Source organism: Macaca mulatta, chromosome 16 (assembly GCF_049350105.2).
Source record: "Macaca mulatta isolate MMU2019108-1 chromosome 16, T2T-MMU8v2.0, whole genome shotgun sequence".
Classification (NCBI taxonomy): Eukaryota; Metazoa; Chordata; class Mammalia; order Primates; family Cercopithecidae; genus Macaca; species Macaca mulatta.
This window is the reverse complement of record NC_133421.1, coordinates 7,177,534-7,199,830: the sequence shown is the minus strand read 5'-3', so window position 1 is coordinate 7,199,830 and position 22,297 is coordinate 7,177,534. Positions and strand designations below refer to the sequence as shown.

The following is a 22,297-nucleotide window of genomic DNA, read 5'->3' as shown; positions in this document are numbered from 1 at the left end:
CATTAGATCTGGTTGTTGAAAAGAGCCCAACACCTCCTCCCTCTCTCTTGCTCCCTCTCTCACCATGTGACACATTGGCTCCTGTTCACCTTCCACCATGACTGTAAGCTTCCCGAAGCCCTCACCAGGAGCATTTGCCAGCACTATGCTTCGTGTACAGCCTGCAGACCTGTGAGCCAAATAAACCTCTTTTCTTTATACAGTTTTTTTAAGATGGAATTTTGCTCTTGTTGCCCAAGCTGAAGTGCAATGGCATGATCTCAGCTCACTGCAACCTTTGCCTCCTGGGTTCAAGCGATTCTCCTGCCTCAGCATCCTGAGTAGCTGGGATTACAGGTGCCCACCAACCCATCCAGCTAATTTTTTGTATTTTTAGTGGGGTTTCACCATTTCTTTATAAATTACCCAGTCTCAGGTATTCCTGTATAGCAATGCAAAGGGACTATAACACAGCAGCCAAGTCAACTAAAATGGAGATCTGAGCCCTCCTTCTCATATACAATAGTTGGCTCTTAGAAGTAGAGTCAAACCCGGCCGGGCACAGTGGCTCACGCTTGTAATCCCAGCACTTTGGGAGGCTGAGGCAGGCAGATCATGAGGTCAGGAGGTCAGGACCATCCTGGCTAACACGTTGAAACCCCGTCTCTACTAAAAAGACAAAAAATTAGCCAGGCATGGTGGTGGGTGCCTGTAGTCCCAGCTACTCGGTAGGCTGAGGCAGGAGAATGGCATGAACCCGGGAGGCGGAGCTTGCAGTGAGCTGATATCGCACCACTGCACTCCAGCCTGGATGACAGAGCGAGACTCCGTCTCAAAAAAAAAAGAGAAGTGAAGTCAAACCCTTGAGCTTACAAGGCCTTCCCTGCCAACCCCCATCCTGTTCATCTCTCTCTACTCTTCTCTTTGAACTCTGGGTTCCAATTCCACTTCAACAGTTCCTCAACTTCACTGTGCTGTTCTAATCTCTGTGCCACATTTGGCGCCTCTGCCTGAGACACACCTTCCCTTCCCACCCACCTCTGGCTCCTCTAGCTGCATAATTCCTGCCCATTGTTCAAACCTCACCTTGAAATTGGCTCCACAACCCCAAACTGGATTCGGTCTCCTCTTCTTCCCTCCCATAGCACTTTATCCTATACCTCATTCCTCTTCATCGTTGAGCTACCTTGGATTCCCACTAAATTCTAAATTCCAAGCTCCAAGAGGACAAGCGATATATCTATAGCCCATTCACTGCTGTCTCCCCAGCAGCAATAACAGTGCCTACCACGTAGTGTCTCCCATGTATTTTTGGTACCTAAACCAGGACTTTGCACACAGAAGAGGAAAAAGGAGGAATTGACTCATATTGATGAGTAAAATAAAAAAATTATTTTTCATCTTCATCCACCAACTTCAACAGTACATGAAACCAGTCAGTATGTGAGTCAGAAATGAGGCAGAGGTGACGCTGGGATCCAGATTCAGTTGTGAGTTGTGTGATGGGATCCGTTTCAGGCCCTGGGATTATCAAAGGCATCCCTGTGGAGCCATGGGCTCATTAAGCAGACCCTAGGGAGAGTCAGGCATTTTCTTCAGAAATCCCACCCTCTGTGGTAGTTAATTAGTCTCAGCTTAAGGTAATTGACTTTTCTCCTCAGGGCAATATTATCTGAGACCTAAACCAGCATTAGCTGCCCAGGAGCCAGCAGCCGTCCAAGACTCCAGTGTCTTTCCAGAGGTAGGTGGGGAAGAAGCCAAAAGAGAGTGTTTCTTCAGATCACAGAGGGAAGAGAGATTGGGAATTCACAGGACATTTTCCTGAACATGAAGGGAAAGAAAGTCAAACAAAGCAATAGCTTGGCAACAGATGGTGAGCAAAATCAGTTGGGAAAATCTCTTTTGGGGTTGAAAGGAAAAACTGCAGAGATGCCTCTATCGAGGGTGTCACTGACTCCCACCTGCCTGGGACATCTTTATTTTCTAGCCTAAAATGTTTCATCTGAGGGAAGATCAAATCCAAAGAGCTGTCTCGCACCTTTCATCTGAACCAGCATGAACATGTCTCAGAAGGCACAGAAATAAAAGCTCCATAGAGTCTTAGCTCAGTCACCATTTGGGACCAACCTTAGGAAGCAGGGTGCTGGGGATGGGGGTGCTGGTTTCCATCATAGACACTTCAGAGCTGCACCATGAGTTATGACATGGGCAGAGGGTGGTCAGCCTCCTCACGGCAGGCCAGGATTGGGAGGACTATTGCCCAGACACAGATTCACATCACAAAAGTTACCAGAGGACAACCACAAACTGTCTCCATCTATGCAAGGGTTTCCCAAACCTCCGCCAAGCATAGGTCACCTAAGCCATATGACATCATGTACCTCTTTATAAGATGCATTGAGAATGGCAAAACATCATTTCTGTGGTATGCATGAGAAAATATCAGACAAACCCAAGTTAAGTGACGACGATCTACAAAAAAACTGGCCATTTCTCTTCAAACTTATCAAGATCATGAAAGATAAAGATGTAAGAATTGTCACAGTGTGGAGAAAATTAAATAGCTAGGACTACTGTAAGTAGTCCATTCTCACATTGTTACAAAGAAATACCTGAGACTGGGTGATTTATAAAGAAAAGAGGTTTGATTGGCTCATGGTTCTGCAGGCTGTACAGGAAGCATGGCTGGTTGGGGGGCAGGTCTCAAGAAACTTACAATCATAGTGGAAAGTGAAGCAGAAGCAGGCATGTCTTCACATGGCCGGAGGAGGAGGAAGAGAGGAGGGGGAGGTACTGCACAGATTTAAACAACTAGATCTCATGAGAACTCTATCACAAGAACAGCACCAAAGGGGGAAATCCACCCCATGATCCAATCACGTCCCACTAGGTCCACCTCCAACACTGGGGATTGCAATTCTACATGAGATTTGAGCATAGACACAGCTTCAAACCATATCAACTAGTAAAGGCAATGTGGGATCTTGAATTAGATCTGGACCAGAAAAAAGACACTAGTGGGAAAACTGGCAAAATTCAAATAAGGTCTTTAGATTAGTCAAGAATATCAAATCGATGTTAATTTTCTGGTTTCAATAATTGTCCTGTGGTTATGTAAGATGTTAGCATTAGTGGAAGTTGAGTGAAGGGAATATAGGAAGCCCTGTACCATTTTTGCCACTCTTTTGTATGTCTAACACTATTTACCCAAAAAAAAGTAAATAAATCTGAGCACAAACTTTTTGTAATGAAATAAATTGATTTTCAAAGGAAATTTGCTGTCACTCCCCAAAAAAGAAAAATCAGGAACAATAGCCATTAAATAATGTTAACTGGTAAAAAATGAATACAGTGATTACCAGGAAATGGGGATTGGTCAAAGGATACAAAATGTTAGTTAAACAAGTGGAATGAGTTCAAGAGATCTATTGTACAACATAGTGACTATAAGGATGTATTGTATTCTTGAAAATTATGCTAAGAGAGTACATTTTAAGTGTTCTTACCATAAAAAATGGTAAGGATGTGAAGTAATGTATATGTTAAATAACTCAATTTAGTCATTCCACAACATATACATTTCAAAACATCATGTTGTACATGATAAATATATTTAGTTTTTATTCATCCATTAAAAACAAATTAATTTTTTAAATGAATCCAACGAAAGCTAAGTACTACTGCCCACCAAAGGCTCTGAGCTCAAAGGGAAATTAGCAACTACTAGAGGTTGAGCATCCCAAATCCAAAATCATCATTTAATGCTTCAAAATTCAAAACTTTTTAAGTACCAACATGACACTCAAAGGTAAATGCTCATTGAAATATTTCAGATTTCAGATTTCTGGATTTGGGATGCTCAACTAGTAAGTGTATAATGCAAATATGCCAAAATCCAGGAATATGTAAACTGACCAACACTAGAGTAGCTGGGTTCTCAGAGAGACAAAGCAACTGCTTTCAAGAAAAGCCAAAGGGTTTTGAGCCACTCATGACTCAGAGAGTAGGTTGTTCTGCAATCATGCATGTTAGTTTTGTACAGCAAATATGTTAGAGAACTGTTCTGCAGTGGATTTCATGCCTGAGCTGGGATTGGGTTTATGTGAGCTCCTTTGCAGTTCAACACATGAATCGCTCCCTTACAAAAGCTCTGTCCCTGCGGGAAGGGCCTAGGTGGCTGCAGCACTGAAAACCTCCTCCTCCCTCTCCCACCCCAGATGGGTTTTCCTTGTGAGTCTCCTTCCCCACGGTGTCCCAGGAGGACAGCATCCCCTTTTGTCTGAGTGCCCTCCTCTCCCTTTGTCATCATCAGGCCCCACACTTGCTCAGAAGGCAGCAAAGAAGCGGGTGGGAGGAAACAAACCAAGGCACCAGATGCTGGTAAAGTAAGTGGGGCCCGTGGAGTCCCACTTAAGCCATTTTCAACTTTGCATCAAATGGAAATTTCTGCGAGCCGCACTGAAAGCGCCTACAATGACTAATGTCACCAAGCGAGCTCTAGGAACGAATAGATGCTAATTATTTTGTGGAAGGCGAGACAACTGGAGAATTTAAACAAAGGGTCCAACTAAGCAGATGGTGGGAAGTCTGAAGGCCCAAAAAGGCAGGCCTGCCCTGACCCCCGATTGCTTAGCTCAGGGGCCAGCTTGAAGTCCCTGGGTCGGCCAAGGTACCCCTCTGCACAGCTCCCCATCTGGCCTCCCAGCACTGGGCCCTCACTGGCTTTGCAACGGCCAAAGCTGGGCTTCTGGAGCTTCCTTCATAATGCGGAAAGGCCGGGAGGCTGGCGTGAAGGTGAGCAACACCCAGCAGCTCCTCAAGGAACCCCATAATTGACATCCCAGGGCTTTGGGAATAAGGTGTTTAATGCCACTTTTAAGCCCACCCAGGAAGAAGGGGTACAGACCAGAGGTATGTTTTCTCTTCCAAGATACACTGAAAAGGGCTTAAAACCAGAGAAGCAGTGGGCTTGGCATTCCACCTTCCTCAGCCCAACCTGACCACAAGCATCCTGGCCGAGGCCTAGGTTCTCCCTCTCAGGAGTTATCCTCCCAGGCTAGGAGGTTGTAATCCGGCCACTTTCCACCCCAGCCCACTGAACATGGCTAGCTTATTCCCCTGTGGCCTCACCCCAGGCCATTGTCTTCCTGGAATGCTCACCCTTAACCCTCTAATCACCTCCTACTGGGCCTTCAGGATTCCAGGGCCACCTCCTCCCGACCCTCTCCCTGAGCCCCTCCCCTCCAGGCTAGGATCACCCAGTCCCCTGCGCTTGGCCTGCACTGCACTCCCTGCCCTGAAGTATAAAGTGACTTTGAGTCCCTGGAGGACAGGGCCTGGCCTGGAGTCAGCATTTGAGAAACTACCTCCCTGGAGGTGAGCTGGCACCTGGAGAACAAGGTCAGAGCCAGCCTCCCTCCAGATGGGAGCTAGCACCACCCCACACCCCACAGAGATAGTGGCAGTTCATTAAGAAGACGCAGGAGGTGGCAGGGAGCGGGGATGCTCTCAGTTTCCCACTCCCTTTCGTCTACTCAAGAGGCTTGTCCCAAAGCAGTTGCAGAAGCAACAGAGGAGAGTGCTGCAGGGGCAAACGAACTGCAAAAATCCCCAACAACATGGAACCCACCCATCCTGCCCCCCACAGGAGAGTTAGGGAAGGAAGGACAGCCAAAGGCAGAGCCAGACCAGAGCCACGTCCCCTGATTTCTAGTGCCAGGCCCTCTTGCCCACTCACAGACAAACTGACAATATTAATGGCAGAGGCACTCGGCTTAGGGCTCACTGTGTGCTTTACATGGATTAACTCATCTAATCCTCTCATATATATGGCAGTATATGTATGCAGAATGTCATGACTGTTACAAAGACAGGTTGAGGCCAGATGGACCACCCCCCTACCACCCCATATTCATATTTGCAACCCAAATGATACATATGAAGTCACAGTATCAAACCCCAAGACTGTTTCCCTTAGTTCCCTCCCTCTGTCTTCCTCTCTCAGTCTCAATTTCCACTGGGATCCCGGTCTCCAGCACAACACCCTGTTCTTCCCACACTTTCTGCTATTGCCACTGAGCCAAGTCTGCTGCCCACTTCTCCACTGCCCCAGGTGCAGATCCCCCGGGATGCTCCCCTGTTCTTGCTTCATTATCGCCACCGCAGAGTGGCTACAGACACGCTCCCTCGCCACTAACTTCATACACCTAGATGGGTTCCTCCAAGGGTTGCTTGGGCCCTTGGGAGTTATAGCTCTCTTTTTGACAATAGCATCTCTTCCCAGAGTAAACACAAGTTGCCATGGTGATTGGGTCAACAGGTAGGGAGGGAGGACTTTCAAGCAGCAGCCATTATGTTGTTTCTCAGAATAAGCCCTTCTCTGACTCCCAGGCCCCCTTGCTGAGCATTGTTTGCTCTGCTCCCTTTGTCCTGGGTCCCTTGCCATTTACATGGATAGAAAGAGTTGGGGCCCCAACCCAGGCTTGCGAAGCTCATCCATAAATGCCTGTGTGCCCATTGTCTTAGTCTGTTTTCTGTTGCTATTGCTATAACAGAATATCACAGACTGGGTGATTTATTTTTCTCAAAAAGAAGTTTATTTAGCTCACGGTTCTGGAGGCTGGGAAGTCCAGGTGCATGGCACCAGCATCTTGTAGGGACCTTCATGCTTTGTCATAACAAGGCTAAGGTTATCACATGGCAAGAGGGCAAGAGTGTGCCAGCTCAGGTCTCCATTCCTTTTCTTATAAAGCCTCCAGTCCCATCCCGGGGGCTTCACTCTAACGCCCTTATCTAATCCTAATTACCTCCCAAAGCTCCCACTCCTAATCAACATACGACTTTGGGGATTAAGTTTCCAACACATGAAATCTGGGGCACACATTCAAATCACAGCACCAGTCAAGGACAGTCTGCAGGCCCCTAGAGATCAATGGAGGTAAACATATCTGAGAGAGAGAGGTTGTCACCTCCACCCATCAGAGATACCCAAATCTCAGCTCCAGCCCAGATAAAACCTCTGCTATGTGTATGCAATCCTAAACACACACACACACACACACACACACACACACAGTATAAAAAATTGAGGAAAGTGTTTAAAAATCACCCAAGTCACCTCCTTCGAGAGGGAAAACACTATACATATTTCCCATGGTTTTTTTCTTGCCCATCTTTTTAAGATTATGTGAAGAGAAATAAACATATAGATTTAATGGTTGAAAAGTATGTATATGCAGTTGTATACTCGACTTTTTTGTTTGATATTATATCATAAGCATTTTCTTATTTCATTAGAATTCTTTACATCATTTTTGAATGATTCATAATAATTTACCAAATGGATATACTACACTCTAACATTGTCTTAATGGTGGGATATTAAGATTAGATCTAATTTAATGCTACAACCAACATTATTGTATCTATCTCTGATTGTTTTCCTAGGCTGTATTTCTAGAAATGGAATTCCTAAGATAAAGAGTATAAATATTTTAAAGCTTTGATAATGCTTGCCAAATGCTCCCTAAAAAATTATTCTTCTATCACGTCCATTTGAAAACCCCTGTCTTAGAACATCCTGTATACTGTGCTGTTTAAAAAATTAAATATATGTCTATGTATACACACATAAAATTGCAAGACTTCCATTTGCAATTAACATAAATTAAGAAACACTGATTTTACGTGCAATTTATATTAAAAGGAAGTTCTTCACCTGGCCCTGGCCTTTAGGACGACAGACTTCACATTTGAAGTACTGGTCAGCCCTGCATGGCAGTCCCTGCCAGTAATGAGTTGGGGAACCCATAGCCTTTAGTTCCCTAAAGGGGAACCTTTACACCCCCCTGTTTTCTCTTAACTTCTCCACTGCTGGCCAAGTCACTGGGAGGTGGATAAATGGCTCTGTTGGCTGCCCTTTTTCCCAGAACCCACTTCCTAGCAATACAAGGGGCCCATTTGTCATTCTGCCACACAGCTCAGCTCTGCCAGACATCTCATTCTGCCTCCCCTGCCAAGGACGTGGTTCAGAAGGGCCGACTCAAACCTCAGGCTTTATGGAGCACTGGACAGAGCGCCTGAGTGAGTACCAGGAGGTCCAGCGTCTAACTCGCTGTATGACCTTGGGCCAGCTATTGAGTCTCTCTGGGCCTGAGGGTCTTCAGCTGGACTCTACCATCTCCGGTGCACCCCACCCCCATCTCTCTGGGTTCCAGATGAGAAAATGGCCACTTTGGTCCGACTGACGGCCAGAGCCTGGCCACCTCCCTAAAGTCATCAATGAACGGAGCCGAAATAATATTCCAGGTCACGTAGAGGTAAGCAGTACCGCATGGAGTTAGAGCAGAGACTGGAGACACTGGAAACAATCAGGGAAGCTCCAAGACCATTCTCTATGTCCCGGCAGGATAAAGCCAGGTCTGGAGGAAAGTCAGCATGTGGAAGAGTGCAGCAAAAAAGGAAAGGGCTAGAAGGCAGAGGCAGCTCCCAGCACTGCCATGACCCGCTGGGCTCTGAGCTCCAGCCTGCGTGGCTAACAGTGGCTTCCTGCTGCCATGTGAAAGGCGCCTCTCCATCAGCTGCAGGTGAGAACAAAGCCCAGCCTGCTGTCTTTTCCATGGAAACCTGTGTTGCCAGATGTTCAATTCCTGTGAAATATATCCTGAGAAAAAGTAGGGAAAAGGTTCAGAGGACGGGAGGGGAGGTCCACAGATTTAAGAAATAGGAACAGTTGGTTTCAGACTCCAGGAAGGAGAAATGGGGCTTTTGCGCTCTGTCTTTTCCCCTGTGTCCCTGAGTTTAAATGAAAGCGGCTGATGGATCAGCAGCCTCTCTTGAAAAGGAAGCAAACAAGGTGCTTTCAAGTTGTACGTGGGTGTGTCTCCACCGTCCTGATGCCAAGTGAAAAATGCAATTCTATTTATTTCATTGCTTTTAAATCTGACTAGGGATTTTATTTTGTTCTAGTAAATTGCCACTTGCAAGAGCCTTGGATGCCAATGGAGTTCCTGGAAATGAGGGATAAGATTGAGCACAGAGGACTGAAAAATAACCAGGCGCTCCTCAGAGGGATCTGTGTCTTGGCGAGGAGGAAAATCACCCCAGTGCTGCCTGTGATTCCAGACCCAGGGCTAGTCAGTGGGACCCGAGGCTGCGAATTCTACCCACGCTGCAGAAGGTGGGGAGCGAGGGGCCTGGGTTTCTAGTCACCACGCTATCCAAGAGCTGCTCTGTAGACGTTTCAGGCCATTAGTACAAAAATAAATAAATAATGCAGAAGTCCCCAGCAGCTGGACGTTGGTGGAATGTTAAATATATTCGTGCTAACCTCAGGAGTTTAGTCGTGCTCAAACTGTGACCCTCACGCAGCTCCCAAGGAGAGAACATTGTGCCTCGCTGCCCAAAGAGGATGCACCCAGGACTTCTCAGCAAGGAAACCCCACCCCCTCTTCCCAGGCTGCCTCAGTCTCTTGCCTTGCCTTGCGCCCCTATGAATATTTTACCATATGGGTTGGGCAATCGTTTGGAGGCTTTGTGTTGAGGGCAGGGGCAGCTGGAGAGGAGAAGAGGGAAGGGGCTCCTATCGGTGTAGACTCAGGGATGTTGACCTGCACAGCTGCTAAATCCTGCCTCTGTGCTAATCCTCCAGGACCCCTCCTCCTTCCTTTCTTGCAGCTATTCCTTTCCCCCATCCCACTTGGGGGGTGTCCACCCCCTTCCCTTTTCCCCCAGGAGGTGATACCCCTCCCTGAAGGAATAATCCAATCTCAGCCCCTATCAGTCTCAGCTGGTGTCTTGCCAATTTTGCAGCCTCAGAGCTTGAAGGTTAGCGGCAGCGCATTCTCCCTGGAGGAAGCAGAGAGGCCTCATTCACCTGAGTGCTTCTTCAGCTCACCATGTCCCCGGCTGTGGTTGCACATCTCCAGGGATGGATCGCATGGCCCCTAAAGGTAGCCCTGCCCAGAAAAGCTGGTAAGAACATATATTCATTAAACCCCCAAATGTTTCCTGCTGCCTGTCAGTGCGAGGCACTGTGCTGGGAGCTAAGGGTACAGCAGTGAGGCAAGGATTGTTTCTGGTAACATTAGAAGTAGACATTAAATAATTATATGAGAAAAGTATGACTGTGGTAACCGCTACAGAGAATAGGATACTATGAGGCTATGTAAGAAGGAGGACTAGACTCACTTAGAAGATCTGGAAAGGTTTCTCTAAGGAAATGATACTTAAGTTGAAAATTGAAAGGTTGGCAGAGATTGGCCAGGAGGAAGACAGAAGATTGTTCTGGGCAGAAAAAAAAACTGCATGTGCAAAGGCTCTGAGGCTAGAGGCAGGGGGCATTGTGCATACAAGAAATTTCAAAGGATGACAGATGGAGTACAGTGAGCAAGGGACCAAGGGGTGCAAGATAAGCCTGTTATAACCGCCCAAGGGGTTCACCTTGCCTGCTGCCTGGACACAGCCAATTCATCAAGACAGGGGAATTGCAATAAAGAGTAATTCACGCAGAGCCGGCTGTGCGGGAGACCGGAGTTCTATTATTACTCAAATCAGTCTCCTGAGCATTCAGGGAGCAGAGTTTTTAAGGATAAATTGGTGGGCGGGGAGAAGGAAGTGAGCCAGGAGTGTTGATTGGTCAGAGGTGAAATCATAGGGAGTTGGAGCTGTCTTGTGCTCAGTTTCCGGGTGGGGGCAAGAAGATCGGATGAGCCAGTTGATTGATCTGGGTGGGGCCAGCTGATCCATCAAGGGCAGGGTCTGCAAAATATCTCAAGCATTGATCTTAGGAGCAGTTTAGGGAGGGTCAGGATCATGTAGCCTCCAGCTGCATGACTCCAAAACCATAATTTCTCATCTTTGCTTATGTTTCTAATCTTGGCACATTTCTTGGCTTATGTTTCTAATCTCAGCTCATTTCTAATGTGGCACATGTTAGTCCTACAAAGGCAATCTAGTCCCCAGGCAAGAAAGAGATCTGCTTTGGGAAAGGCTGTTCCTGTCTTTGTTTAAACTGTAAACTATAAACTATAAAGTTCCTCCCAAAGTTAGTTCAGCCTACACCCAGCAATGAAAAAGGACAGATTGGAGGTTAGAAGCAAAACGGAATCAGTTAAGTTAGATCTCTTTCACTATCTCAGTGATAATTTTGCACAGGCGGTTTCAGGCTTATAAGGGCCACATGAGCAGGACTGTGGAGGTCACGTTAAAGATTTCTGCCTTTCTCCTAAGGTAATGAAGTGGAATTGAAAAGTATTCAGGAGGTGAGTGATGCAAAAAGTTCTCCCCTACACAAATAAAAACCCCACTTTCTGTAAGTTACAGCGTTCAGCTCCATTTTACCTTTAGGGGCCACAGGATGATAACGACAACAAAGGAAATTTGTCATAGTACGTGTTGGGTGCTGGCTACCACTGTGAGTGCTTTCTAGCGACAGTCCTGTGAGATGGGTGCTGTTGTCTCCATTTTACAGGACAGGCGCTGAGAGAGGGTGTAGCTTGCCCGCGATCCTGCAACTAGTGGGTGGTGGAATCAGGAAAGGAACCAAGGCAGTCAGTTTCCAGGGGCTGAGCTGGTAGCCACTAGGGTATTGACACAGGCAGCACCTGCTTTATTAAGATGGAGCTTCAAACATTGGAAGACAGCAATCCTGCCTTTTCTTTGCCTGAAGGAAGAAAGGAAGGGGAAGGAGCATTAAATGAGCATCTGCTCTCATTAAGTAATTTGCCCAAGGTTCTGCAGCTGGTCTGATTCCACAGCCTATGCCCTCTCCAATACATCAAACATTCTCAATTTTTTCTACTCAGTTCTCCCAGCTAGTGGATTGGTTATCACTTCCAGCACTGTGTCATCAGGAAGTCTGATAAACACTGCCGTGTCTCATGGAAGGCGTCCCAGACAAAAGGGCTGTGGCAGGTGTGCACCAGAGATCTCTGCGTTCAGCCATCAAATTGGCTCATAGCCATCAAATAGGCCCCAATGTTCAACCCACCATGCTTATTCATCACATCAGGGACACTGTTCAACCCACCATGCTTATTCATCACATCAGGGACACTGCTCCCTCTGGTTCTCAAGGAGATCATGCCCATTGTCAAGCGTTTTGCAAAAATCAAAATACAGCATGCAGAGTCATAGAAAGGGTCCTAAAGCAGAGACAGAAGAGCTCAGTTTGAGTCTACATTCCATAACTTAGCTGCGTGATCCTGGGTAAATCCCATTTTCTCTCTGTTTCCTTGTCTGTAAAATGGGCGTGTTATATTTCCCTGCCTATTTCCCAGGACTGTTACGAAAGAAGGGGGGAAATCATAGTAAAGGAAAATGCCTTGAAAACCAGGAAGTATTTTCTAGCTATGAGATTGTTTTATAGTGTTTTCATGCTGGAATGGGCTAATAATTCTCTCAGGGAAATCCTTGGGTATGACTTGTTCCCAGGGAACCCACACTGGCTCCCTGGCTTCACTATTTACTTTTTCCTTGCTCACAACTCAGCTGTTGAGCTGGAGGTTGTCATCTAAGTCACTAGCTGTAGTCTTTCATCTATAATCTCCCTTTAGATTTCCATTTTAAATTATAGAATCTCAGGGTGAGAAGAGGCTGTACAGGTGAAATCATCTGGATTTCACCCTGGGCCTCTACAATACACCTCCCTCACTGGCCGCTCAGAATTCCTGCCGCCCCATCGTGGTGGATGTGATTGTCCTGGTGAAGTCTGGCCTAGTGCCAGTGCAGCCTCACGGCCACACCTATGGAAAATGAGGAAAGCCCAGGCTGACAATTCCACCTAAGCTCAAAGAGGTCAGGAATTCATACTAAGGATGATAGACCAGGACTGCCCACTGCCCCCTCAAGACAAGGGGACTCCAGGGCACTGGACGCATGCTGAGCCTCAATATTCCAGAAGCCTCAGTAGGTGTGTGGGGGTGGGGGTAGGCCAGAAGGGAGCCATTGGGGCCCTCTTTGGACCGATATCAGAAAGGCATGAAAGAGAGGGCTGGTCTATAGAGTTAGTGACTAAGTCCAGCAGTGTCTGGATGTTTGCAAGGACCAGAAACAGATATTGGCAAGGAAATTCTCAGAACCTTTCAAGGAGGACCCAAATGCTGAAATTCAGGCTGGGATGCTACATTCACCAGCTGGAATATCACCAGGAATCCAGGGTCAGAAGCACTTCCTGGTCACACAACAGGCATCTTAGAGATGTACCTCAGCCCAGTGTCTGTGTTCAGGCCACCTTGCCTCCTCTTTACTGAGCCAAACTTCCCCAAAGTTCTCCAGGAGAAAGCCTCTCCCTTGCAGATCTCCAGACTCAGGCATCCTTCACAGGGCTGCCTTCCCTGAGTGACGGGGCCTGCCTCAGCTGCCACCTCTTGAACGGCTCCAGCAGAAGCCTCTCATAAGATTTGACCAAATGTGCTTTAAGGTGATTACAAAAACAACCCACAACATACCAACCCAGCAAACAGACATCCAGGGAATAACCAAATTGGTGGCTCTCAACAGCTCTGCCCTCTCATTGCAGCCTGGGTCCCTGAATCCTCCCAGAACTAGGATGTATTCTTCTGTTTTCATACTCCTATAAAGAACTGCCTGAGACTGGGTAATTGACAAAGGAAAGAGGTTTAGTTGCCTCACAGCTCAGCATGGCTGGGGAGGCCTCAGGAAACTTACAATTATGCCAGAAGGTGAAGGGGAAGCAAGGCACCTTCTTCACAAGGCAGCAGGGAGGAGAAATGCCGAGCAAAGTGGGAAGAACCCCCTTATAAAACCATCCGATCTCTTGAGAATTCACTATCATGAGAACAGCACAGGGGAAACCACGCCCATGATCCAATTACCTCCACCTGGTCTCTCCCTTGACACATGCGGATTATGGGAATTGTGGGGATTGTAGTTCAAGATGAGATTTGGGTGGAGACACGAAGCCTAACCATATCATAGGGTAAATGGTAAACCTAGCCTGCTTATTACAGCCATATAGCATACAATTTATGGGCCCTGTTGCTGGGTCAGACTGCCTGGGTCCACAGGCCAGTTCCTCCAGTCACTGGTTGTATGAAAGTGGGAAAGTTAATATCTCTGTGCCTCTGTTTCCTCATCTATAACATGGAGAACATAACAATACTAGGGTTATTGTGAGGATTAAATGGAGTCGATAAATGCAATGTGCTTAGGACAGCAGCCGGCCTAAGGTAGGCTCAGGAAGGCGCTGGCTGTTCTTATTATACAAGAGTCTTGGCGATGCCTTGGAGTGCAGCTTGGTTCTCCTGTTTTTATTGGGCCAAGCTTGACTATGTCTAGACCACGCTTTGCTGGTGTTACATTCTGAGTGTTCCTACTTACAAGATCGCATGGGATACAGCTACAGAAACTGTGTTTGGCACAGCCATGATTCCTGCTCCCAGGGAGGTCCCAGCCCAAAGAAAAACAAAACTGCCTCCTCTCATATTTATCTGAAGAACCAGAGTAAGCATGTATCATTATTTGTTTTACAGTCGAGTTGAGTCAGAGAAGAGAATACACACATATTTATTCTGAAAAAGGAACAGACTTCATTGAAGAGTCCACCAGAGCCAGTAAAAAAGACTGATGCGTTAGGTATTTGGAAGAAGAAAAGAAAGGAAGCTGGAGATTAAGTGCAGCAAGAGGCATTTTAATGTTCCTGGTAACTGATTTATAAATTCCGTGTTAAGGCTCTGCTCATTTGATTCTTTACCGTGAATATAGCATCTCCATTTTTCCATTTTATAGTCTTGGAGGGAAATGGCCTTTTTCGGAGCTGCCACTTAAAGCACTTAACTGTGCCGCGGGGCATCTTGGGACAAGGCTGATGATAAGAGCCTGTCATTGGCCCCAGGGGAAGAGCTGTCCCCAGTGCAGTATGGGCTTAGCCAGGCCCCTCCTTCTCTTGGTGGGCTCCAGCCCCTTCTCCTCCCCTGCTCTTCCCTCCCTGCCCCTCCACCTCTTCAGAGCTTACCTGCACTCTGGGAGTCTGGAAACTACTCCTGCAAACCCCCAACCCTTGGCTTCTTCCCTGAATAACCAGAATTTCATTCCCATCTTTGGGAAATAGCATTTCAGGCTGCTTAGGTTATGATTTAAAGCAGGATAAACCCAAGCCAATGACAAATTTTGGAGGGTTTTTCATTGATCATTTCTTCTGTTGCTCTTTTAGCCTGAGTGATGGCAAATGAATAGTTCACCAGGATCCTTTTCTACAAGCAGCACCTCCCTAAGCACGCTTCTCCTCGGAATGGAGAGTCGAAGTTCAACTTCGAGGTCAGACAGACCTGGCTCCAACACTTACTCACAGATAGGAGCCGCTCCAAGACTCAGCTTCCTCATCGGTAAGATGGGGACATGATTAACACCTGCCTCAAAAAGCTCTGCTGTTATTCAATAACTTCTTGCAAGGAAGGTGAGGCTGGCAAGCCAGCTCTTACCATCATGGCTCACCTGGCTGACTCCATACAGGGCGCATTAGCCCAAGCCCTTGGCAGAGACCCAGGTATCAGATCTGTAGCTCAGCATGGCTCCTGGTCAGGGTAGCAAGAGCCCCTGAGGGGTCCACCCACCTTGTGCTGGGCACTGGGTCAGTGACTGACCCCAGGCTGAGCAAACAGAGGGCCTGCTTCTCCCACCCGAGGGCCAGCTAGTAAAGCAGGAAGCACATGGATATATGAGCCAAAAAGACCCAGGCTCTTATTAAAAACAAAAATAAATATAATAAAATCAAAATTGGAGAGTTGTCTTGGTGTGGTAGCCTGTAATCTCAGCATTTTTGGAGGCTGAGGCAGGAGAATTGCTCGAGTCCAGGAGTTCAAGACTACCCTGGCCAACATAGCAAGACCCCATCTCTACTTTTGAAAAAATGAAAAATAAAATAAAATAAAAGCCAGTCTCAGCATTTCAGCATTACTTTTACCCCTCCCTTCCCCTTTCATTTCCTCTTTTCTCCCTCCTCCCTTCCCCTCCTACCTCTCTCCTCCACTCTCACTCTCCTCAGTGCCCCAGCAGTAAAAGGGTCATAATATTATTGGGGTCATCAAATAAGATAATGGATATAAAGGGACTCCATCAACTCTAAAGCACTTTACGAATATTCACTTTGATGGAAGAGTCCTCTGGGGATTTCTATGGTAGGGGGAGCCTGGTTGGCACTAAACAAGAAGAGAAAACCTCTCTCTTGCCACTCTTGAAATGACAGCACTAGGGCCTCATCATATCAGAAAACAAAGCCCAGGCTGGGAGGTGAGAACCAAATCCCGGTCATCACGGCAATTGGGCTGGTCAGCTGAGGTCACCCTGTCCTTTCACATTGGAATAAGATTGGCCCCAGCACTGAATCCTAAGATGTCTCTGAATTCTCAGGGGCTCAAAATCTGGGAATCACTTTCAACTCTGCATTGTAGCTTCAAATTCTGGCTGGTGCTCATCTCAAAAGTAACAGCTAACATTTATGAAGCTGTTCAGAGTGCTTTGTGCATATTAGACCATCCACTCCTCACAGCCCCCTGGGAGGTAGAAATTGTTAGCCCCATTTTACAGATGATGGGAATGGGGCACAGAGAGGCTAAGTAACTTGTCCAACGACACAGAGCTAGGACACTAACTATGGAAGTCAGGCACCAGCGCCCAAGCTCCTAACCTCCAGTGCCTCTATCTCATCACAATTTTGTTTTTTTATTTTTTGAGACAGTTTCACTCTTGTCACTCAGGCTAGAGTGCAACGGTGTGATCTCGGCTCACTGCAACCTCCGCCTCCTGGGTTCAAGCGATTCTCCTGCCTCAGCCTCCTGAGTAGCTGGAATTACAGGCGCCCGCCACAACGCCTGGCTAATTTTGTATTTTTAGTAGAGATGGAGTTTTACCATGTTGGCCAGGCTGGTCTTGAACTCCTAACCCTAGGTGATCCGCCCACCTCAGCCTCCCAAAGTGCTGGGATTACAGGTGTGAGGCACCACGCCCAGCCTTATCACATTTTAACTTCCGTGTGCTACTCCACTCCAGCCTGGGCAACAGAGCGAGACTAGGTCTCAAAAATAATAATAATAATAAAAGATAGAAGCAACTCAACTGTCCATCTTTGTCCAATGAACGGATAAAGAAAATGTGGTTTATACATATAATGGGCTATTATTGGATGGAATTAATTACTTAATACTAATGGAATATTATTCACCCTCCATTCAGTGTGCCTCCTCTCACTTTATTATGCCAATCATTCAGTCCTAGCCCCATCAGGATCCAGCGCTTGCCCTTCCAGGCCAAAGAGGCAAAAAAGTGGCATGACTGTGGTCTCTGCAGGCATCCTCCATCAACACAGATCCTGGCCTCGAGATTTCATTCTTCCCCTTCTCCCTCCCTGACCTGTCTTGTAAGTGGAAGATAGGATTTATTTTCCCACTGAGGTAGACTGTGCCAACCCCATCAGAGGTTCCTACAGTGGGATTTGGTGCAAAATGACACGTTTCTTCAACCCTTTTTCACAAGATATCATGTCTGTCTACAAAACTGTCTCTGGACTGGGGCAAAATGCATTAAATCAGTGGGGTGTGAGAAAATCAGTAAATAGTGTGGGAGGAAAATATTAGAATATTTGTATTTCTATATAAAAATAAGAAATTAAACTATGTCTGTCTGGACGGAGGGAGGAGGGAAACAAAGAACAAAAGGGACTAGGATGGCGTATTTCCGGGGTCTTCATCACCAACTTTCCCGCGCCCGGGAAAAGACACAGGTCAACTGCGCAGGTGCAACCTGACGACCCACGGAGGAAACCGAAACCTACCTGGCCGCGCCTACCACACGGCCCCCAACCCGCCCATGGCCGGCCTACTGCCCTCCCACTCCCAGGCCCAAGACATAAAGCCGCTCCCGGCAGACACGCCGCGCGAACTTCCTCGGCCCCTCCTCATATGCGGACCCAGGAACTTCGCCCGAGAACGCCGCGGGAGCGACTTCCTCGGCCTCCACCGCCGGAGACCGGTGCACTTCGCCCTTTCTTCTTTCACACTGGCTAGCTAATAAAGTTTCTTTTTACTTTGCCTACTTGCCTTTTCTCTGGCGGCTGCTCTGGTGGTCGCACAAAAAAATCAGGTGGTGCCGAACCCGGGAGGAGACCCCTCCTCAGGGCCCCCCGCAAGGTCCGAGGAGCCTCCTCCTTCCACGTCGCGGACGGACCAGGACCTAGACGTCGCTTTCCACACCTCCGTGTCTCCTAGGGGTGAGTACCTCTTGCCTCCCTCTCATACTCCTTGGCCAGAAGTCCTGCGCAGGCCCAAGGCTTTTTTGGTCACCAGGTGACTCACAGGAGAGTTCCCAAAGGTAGAGACGTCTGCCCAAAGGAACTATTCCAGTCCGTGTGAGACCGGGCCAGGACGGAGACGTCTGCCTGGAGGGAATCTCCATTCCGGCTCCAGGGGCCTCCCGCCGGCCTCTAGTGGCTCCACAGGACGCTTTGGAGCTAGGTAGAGTTCAGTTTCCGTTTCCGCCTGTAGGCGAGAGGAAGGCAATGGGAATCCCCCAATCCAAAATACCTAGAGACTCCCCTCTAGGGTGTCTTCTAACTAATCTCAAAACTTTACAATTAGAGCCCGGCGCGGTGGCTCAAGCCTGTAATCCCAGCACTTTGGGAGGCCGAGATGGGCGGATCACGAGGTCAGGAGATCGAGACCATCCTGGCTAACACGGTGAAACCCCGTCTCTACTAAAAAAAAATACAAAAAAACTAGCCGGGTGAGGTGGCGGGCGCCTGTAGTCCCAGCTACTCGGGAGGCTGAGGCAGGAGAATGGCGGGAACCCGGGAGGCGGAGCTTGCAATGAGCCGAGATCCGGCCACTGCACTCCAGCCTGGGCGACAGAGCGAGACTCCGTCTCAAAAAAAAAAAAAAAAAAAACTTTACAATTAGAGCAAGATCTTAAAAGCGACTGGTTTTCCTCTCCACTGTGGCATGGCCCCAATATAAATTAAACAATCTCAGTGGCCACCTGAAGGCACTCTAGACCGCAATATTCTACTCGATCTTGGCAGTTTCTGCCGGCACCTAGGCAAGTAGTACAAAATTAACTATATACAAAAGATTTTTTTCCTTTTAAGACTTGCGTTCTCGCCCAGACCTGTGTGCCCAGTGTTAGATGGCCCAGGTCTTGTTAGCCAAAACCCGACCCTCGGCCCCCACCTCAACATCAGAGGAAGACTCCACCTCCATTTTAGATGGGGCTGACGGCGGGGCACCTCCCTTCCGACCTTCCAACCCCCCTCCCTATGGACTTCCTACCGCCCCTCCTGACACTCCTCCCTCAGCCACTCCTCTTACCTCTCCCATTTCCGTCCACACTCGCTCCAAGACCGCGGTAGTGGCCCCCATTAGTCAGCCCTCTACCAGTCAGCCTGCCCTAACCCCCCTCTACCAGTCAGCCTGTCTTAACCTACCCTACTGGTCAGTCTGTTCCAACCTCCCCTGCTAGTTTGTTGCCCCCCGCCCCCACCGAGAAGTTGCCGGAGCCGAAAGCATGGTTAGAGTCCACGTCCCCTTGACTTTTCCAAAATTGAAGAATGACTCGGCGACTTCTCAGCCAACCCCACCTAATATTCCAAAGAGTTTCGAGACCTAGGCCAGGCATATGACCTTGCCTGGCATGACTTACATGTCATTCTTACTTCCACTCTTAACCCAGAGGAAAGAGAGTGCATTCTTGCAGCCGCCAGGCAACATGCAGATCAATGGCATTTAACCGACGCCACCATCCCGTTAGGAAAGATGGCTGTCCCGTCCATAGAACCAGATTGGGATTACCAACCTCAGCAGCCTGGCTGCCGTAAGAAGAACATTATGATTCAATGTCTCTTAGCGGGTATGCAGGCAGCCTCTAACAAAGTGGTTAAATTTTAATAAATTAAAGGAAATTATCCAACACCCAGATGAGAACCCGGCTTCCTTCCTAAATCCCCTTACAGAGGGACTGGCCCAATTTACCTGGCTAGACCCCACTTCCCCAGCCGGGGCAGCCGTCCTAGCCTCCTATTTTATTTCCCAGTCAGCCTCAGATATTCAAAAAAAGCTTAAAAAGGTTGAAGATGGGCCTCAGACTCCCATACAGGACTCAGTAAAATTGGCCTTCAAAGTTTTAACTCCAGAGAGGAAGCAGCTGAGGCCGCAGAGCTAGACAAGGAGAAAAGAAGGGCTGCACTTCAGGCGCAAGCTTTAGTGGCTGCCCTCCAACCCGTGTTGCCCACTTTGCCGGCAGGGAAAACCAAAGATAAGTCTCTTAAGGGCTCCTGCTATAAATGCGGAGACCCAGGACACTGGGCAAACCAGTGCCCCCAGGCCAAGCCAGCCACTCCGTCTGGTCCATGCTTTAAGTGTGGCACAACTGGGCATTGAGCAAAAAGGTGTCCAAATCCTCGCCCGCCTACCACGCTGTGCCCAACCTGCCAACAGGAGAAACATTGGAAGTCTGATTGCCCCGCCTGCAGGGCAGGCATTGCGCCTCAACGTGGTGCCTCTCCTCAAAGGCCGGAAGGCTCCTTCCAGCTCCTACACCTGGACGATGACTGACGGTGCCCACACTCGGAGACCCCGGTCACCCTCGCTGAGCCTAGGGTAACTCTACAGATAGCGGGTAAGCCAATTTATTTTCTCATCAATACAGAGGCTACCTATTCTGTTTTGTCAACCTATGGAGGTCCTAGTCAGCCATCCACTATCTCAGTAGTTGGGCTAGATGGTAAACCGTCTAACCCTCACCAGACCCCAGTGTTAAATTACTGCCTGGACTATGCATGCTTTGCCCACTCTTTCCTTATCATGCCCTCTTGTCCCACCCCCCTCTTGGGATGAGACATCTTAACCTAACTCAAAACATCTATTCCCCTTCCCTCTCTCCACGTGACCAGGTTCTGCCCAAAGATCAACACCGTCCTCAAATTTTCCCACTTCCTCACTATTCTTCATCTTAACTGACTTTTCCCTCATAAACCCCATAGACACCCTCCTTCCCGACCCATCCCCCAACCAGTAGGTTTCCTGACTTTTTACTTTCATAGAAGACCTAGCTTGGCACGGTGCCCTTTGTGATTTCAGCAATGTTGAACTTACCCTCTACACCTTTGTCATCATTATTATGGTTCACTCTAATTCCCCTAGTTACTCCTACTAATCCTAACTTTGTATGGAGATTCCTATAACTGAAACCTGGTCTACAGACAGATACACTCAGTCATGCAGGGCACTGCAGATTATGCCCCACCCCCAGGGTTGTCACTCTGCCGTCTCCACTCAGGTCCAGGCAGCGATAGAGGCTTCAGCTGAAAGCTTAGCCTCTTTACAACGTCAAATCACCTCAGTGGCCCAGGTAGCAGCACAAAATAGACAGGCATTAGATCTTCTTACAGCTGAAAAAGGAGGAACATGCCTTTTCTTAGGAGAAGAATGTTGCTATTACATAAACGAGTCAGGTCTAGTTGACACCAACATCCAAACCCTAAACAGGATTAAAACAGAACTCAAAAACTACAACACTCCCTTAACCCCTGGTCCACCTATATGGTTATTACCAGTAATACAACAAATGCTCCCATTCCTCATTCCTATCTTAATCCTATGTCTTATACTGTGCTTTACTCCCATTTTAATAAAACTTCTCTGAGCCAAAGTGCAAGAGATCACCCGCGTCACCTTCGACCAGATGCTCCTACATCCCTACGTCCAGATACAAACCACAGTCCCTAACTACGCCCCTTAACAGCAGGAAGCAGCCAGACAGACAACGACGCCCCCAATCACTATAATCAATAAAAGGTTGGACTGTCTGGACGGAGGGAGGAGGGAAACAAAGAACAAAAGGGACTAAGATGGCGTATTTCCAGGTTCTTCATCACCAACTTTCCCGCGCCTGGGAAAAGACACAGGTCAACTGCGCAGGTGCAACCTGACGACCCACCGAGGAAACCAAAACCTACCACACGGCCCCCAACCCGCCCATGGCCGGCCTACTGCCCTCCCACTCCCAGGCCCAAGACATAAAGCCGCTCCGGGCAGACACGCGGCGCGAACTTCCTCGGCCCCTCATATGCGGACCCAGGAACTTCGCCTGAGAACGCCGGAGCGACTTCCTCGGCCTCCACCGCCAGAGACCGGTGAACTTCACCCTTTCTTCTTTCACATTGGCTAGCTAATAAAGTTTCTTTTTATTTTGCCTACTTGCCTTTTCTCTGGCGCCTGCTCTGGTGGTCGCACAAAACAAATCAATGTGTTAAATATTAACATACAGTTCAGGAATGTACTAATATTCTGCAGATTGGTAATAGTATGACGTA

At 47.9% G+C, this 22,297-nt stretch overlaps 2 protein-coding genes across 3 annotated transcripts in view; one reads left to right on the top strand and one right to left on the bottom strand.

The window, feature by feature from the left end:
- WSCD1 (WSC domain containing 1) overlaps nt 1–22,297 on the bottom strand; it is a 513,503-nt gene that overhangs the window by 408,053 nt on the left and 83,153 nt on the right. The window lies entirely within an intron of this gene.
- Nucleotides 3,775–21,989, top strand: LOC144335219 (uncharacterized). Its single transcript, XM_077969689.1, has 8 exons — nt 3,775–3,787; nt 4,292–4,364; nt 9,103–9,157; nt 17,861–17,964; nt 18,009–18,202; nt 19,657–19,797; nt 20,456–20,601; nt 21,848–21,989. The coding sequence occupies exons 1-7, from the start codon at nt 3,775–3,777 to the stop codon at nt 20,584–20,586; spliced, it is 711 nt and encodes a 236-aa protein (XP_077825815.1). The 3' UTR covers nt 20,587–20,601; nt 21,848–21,989.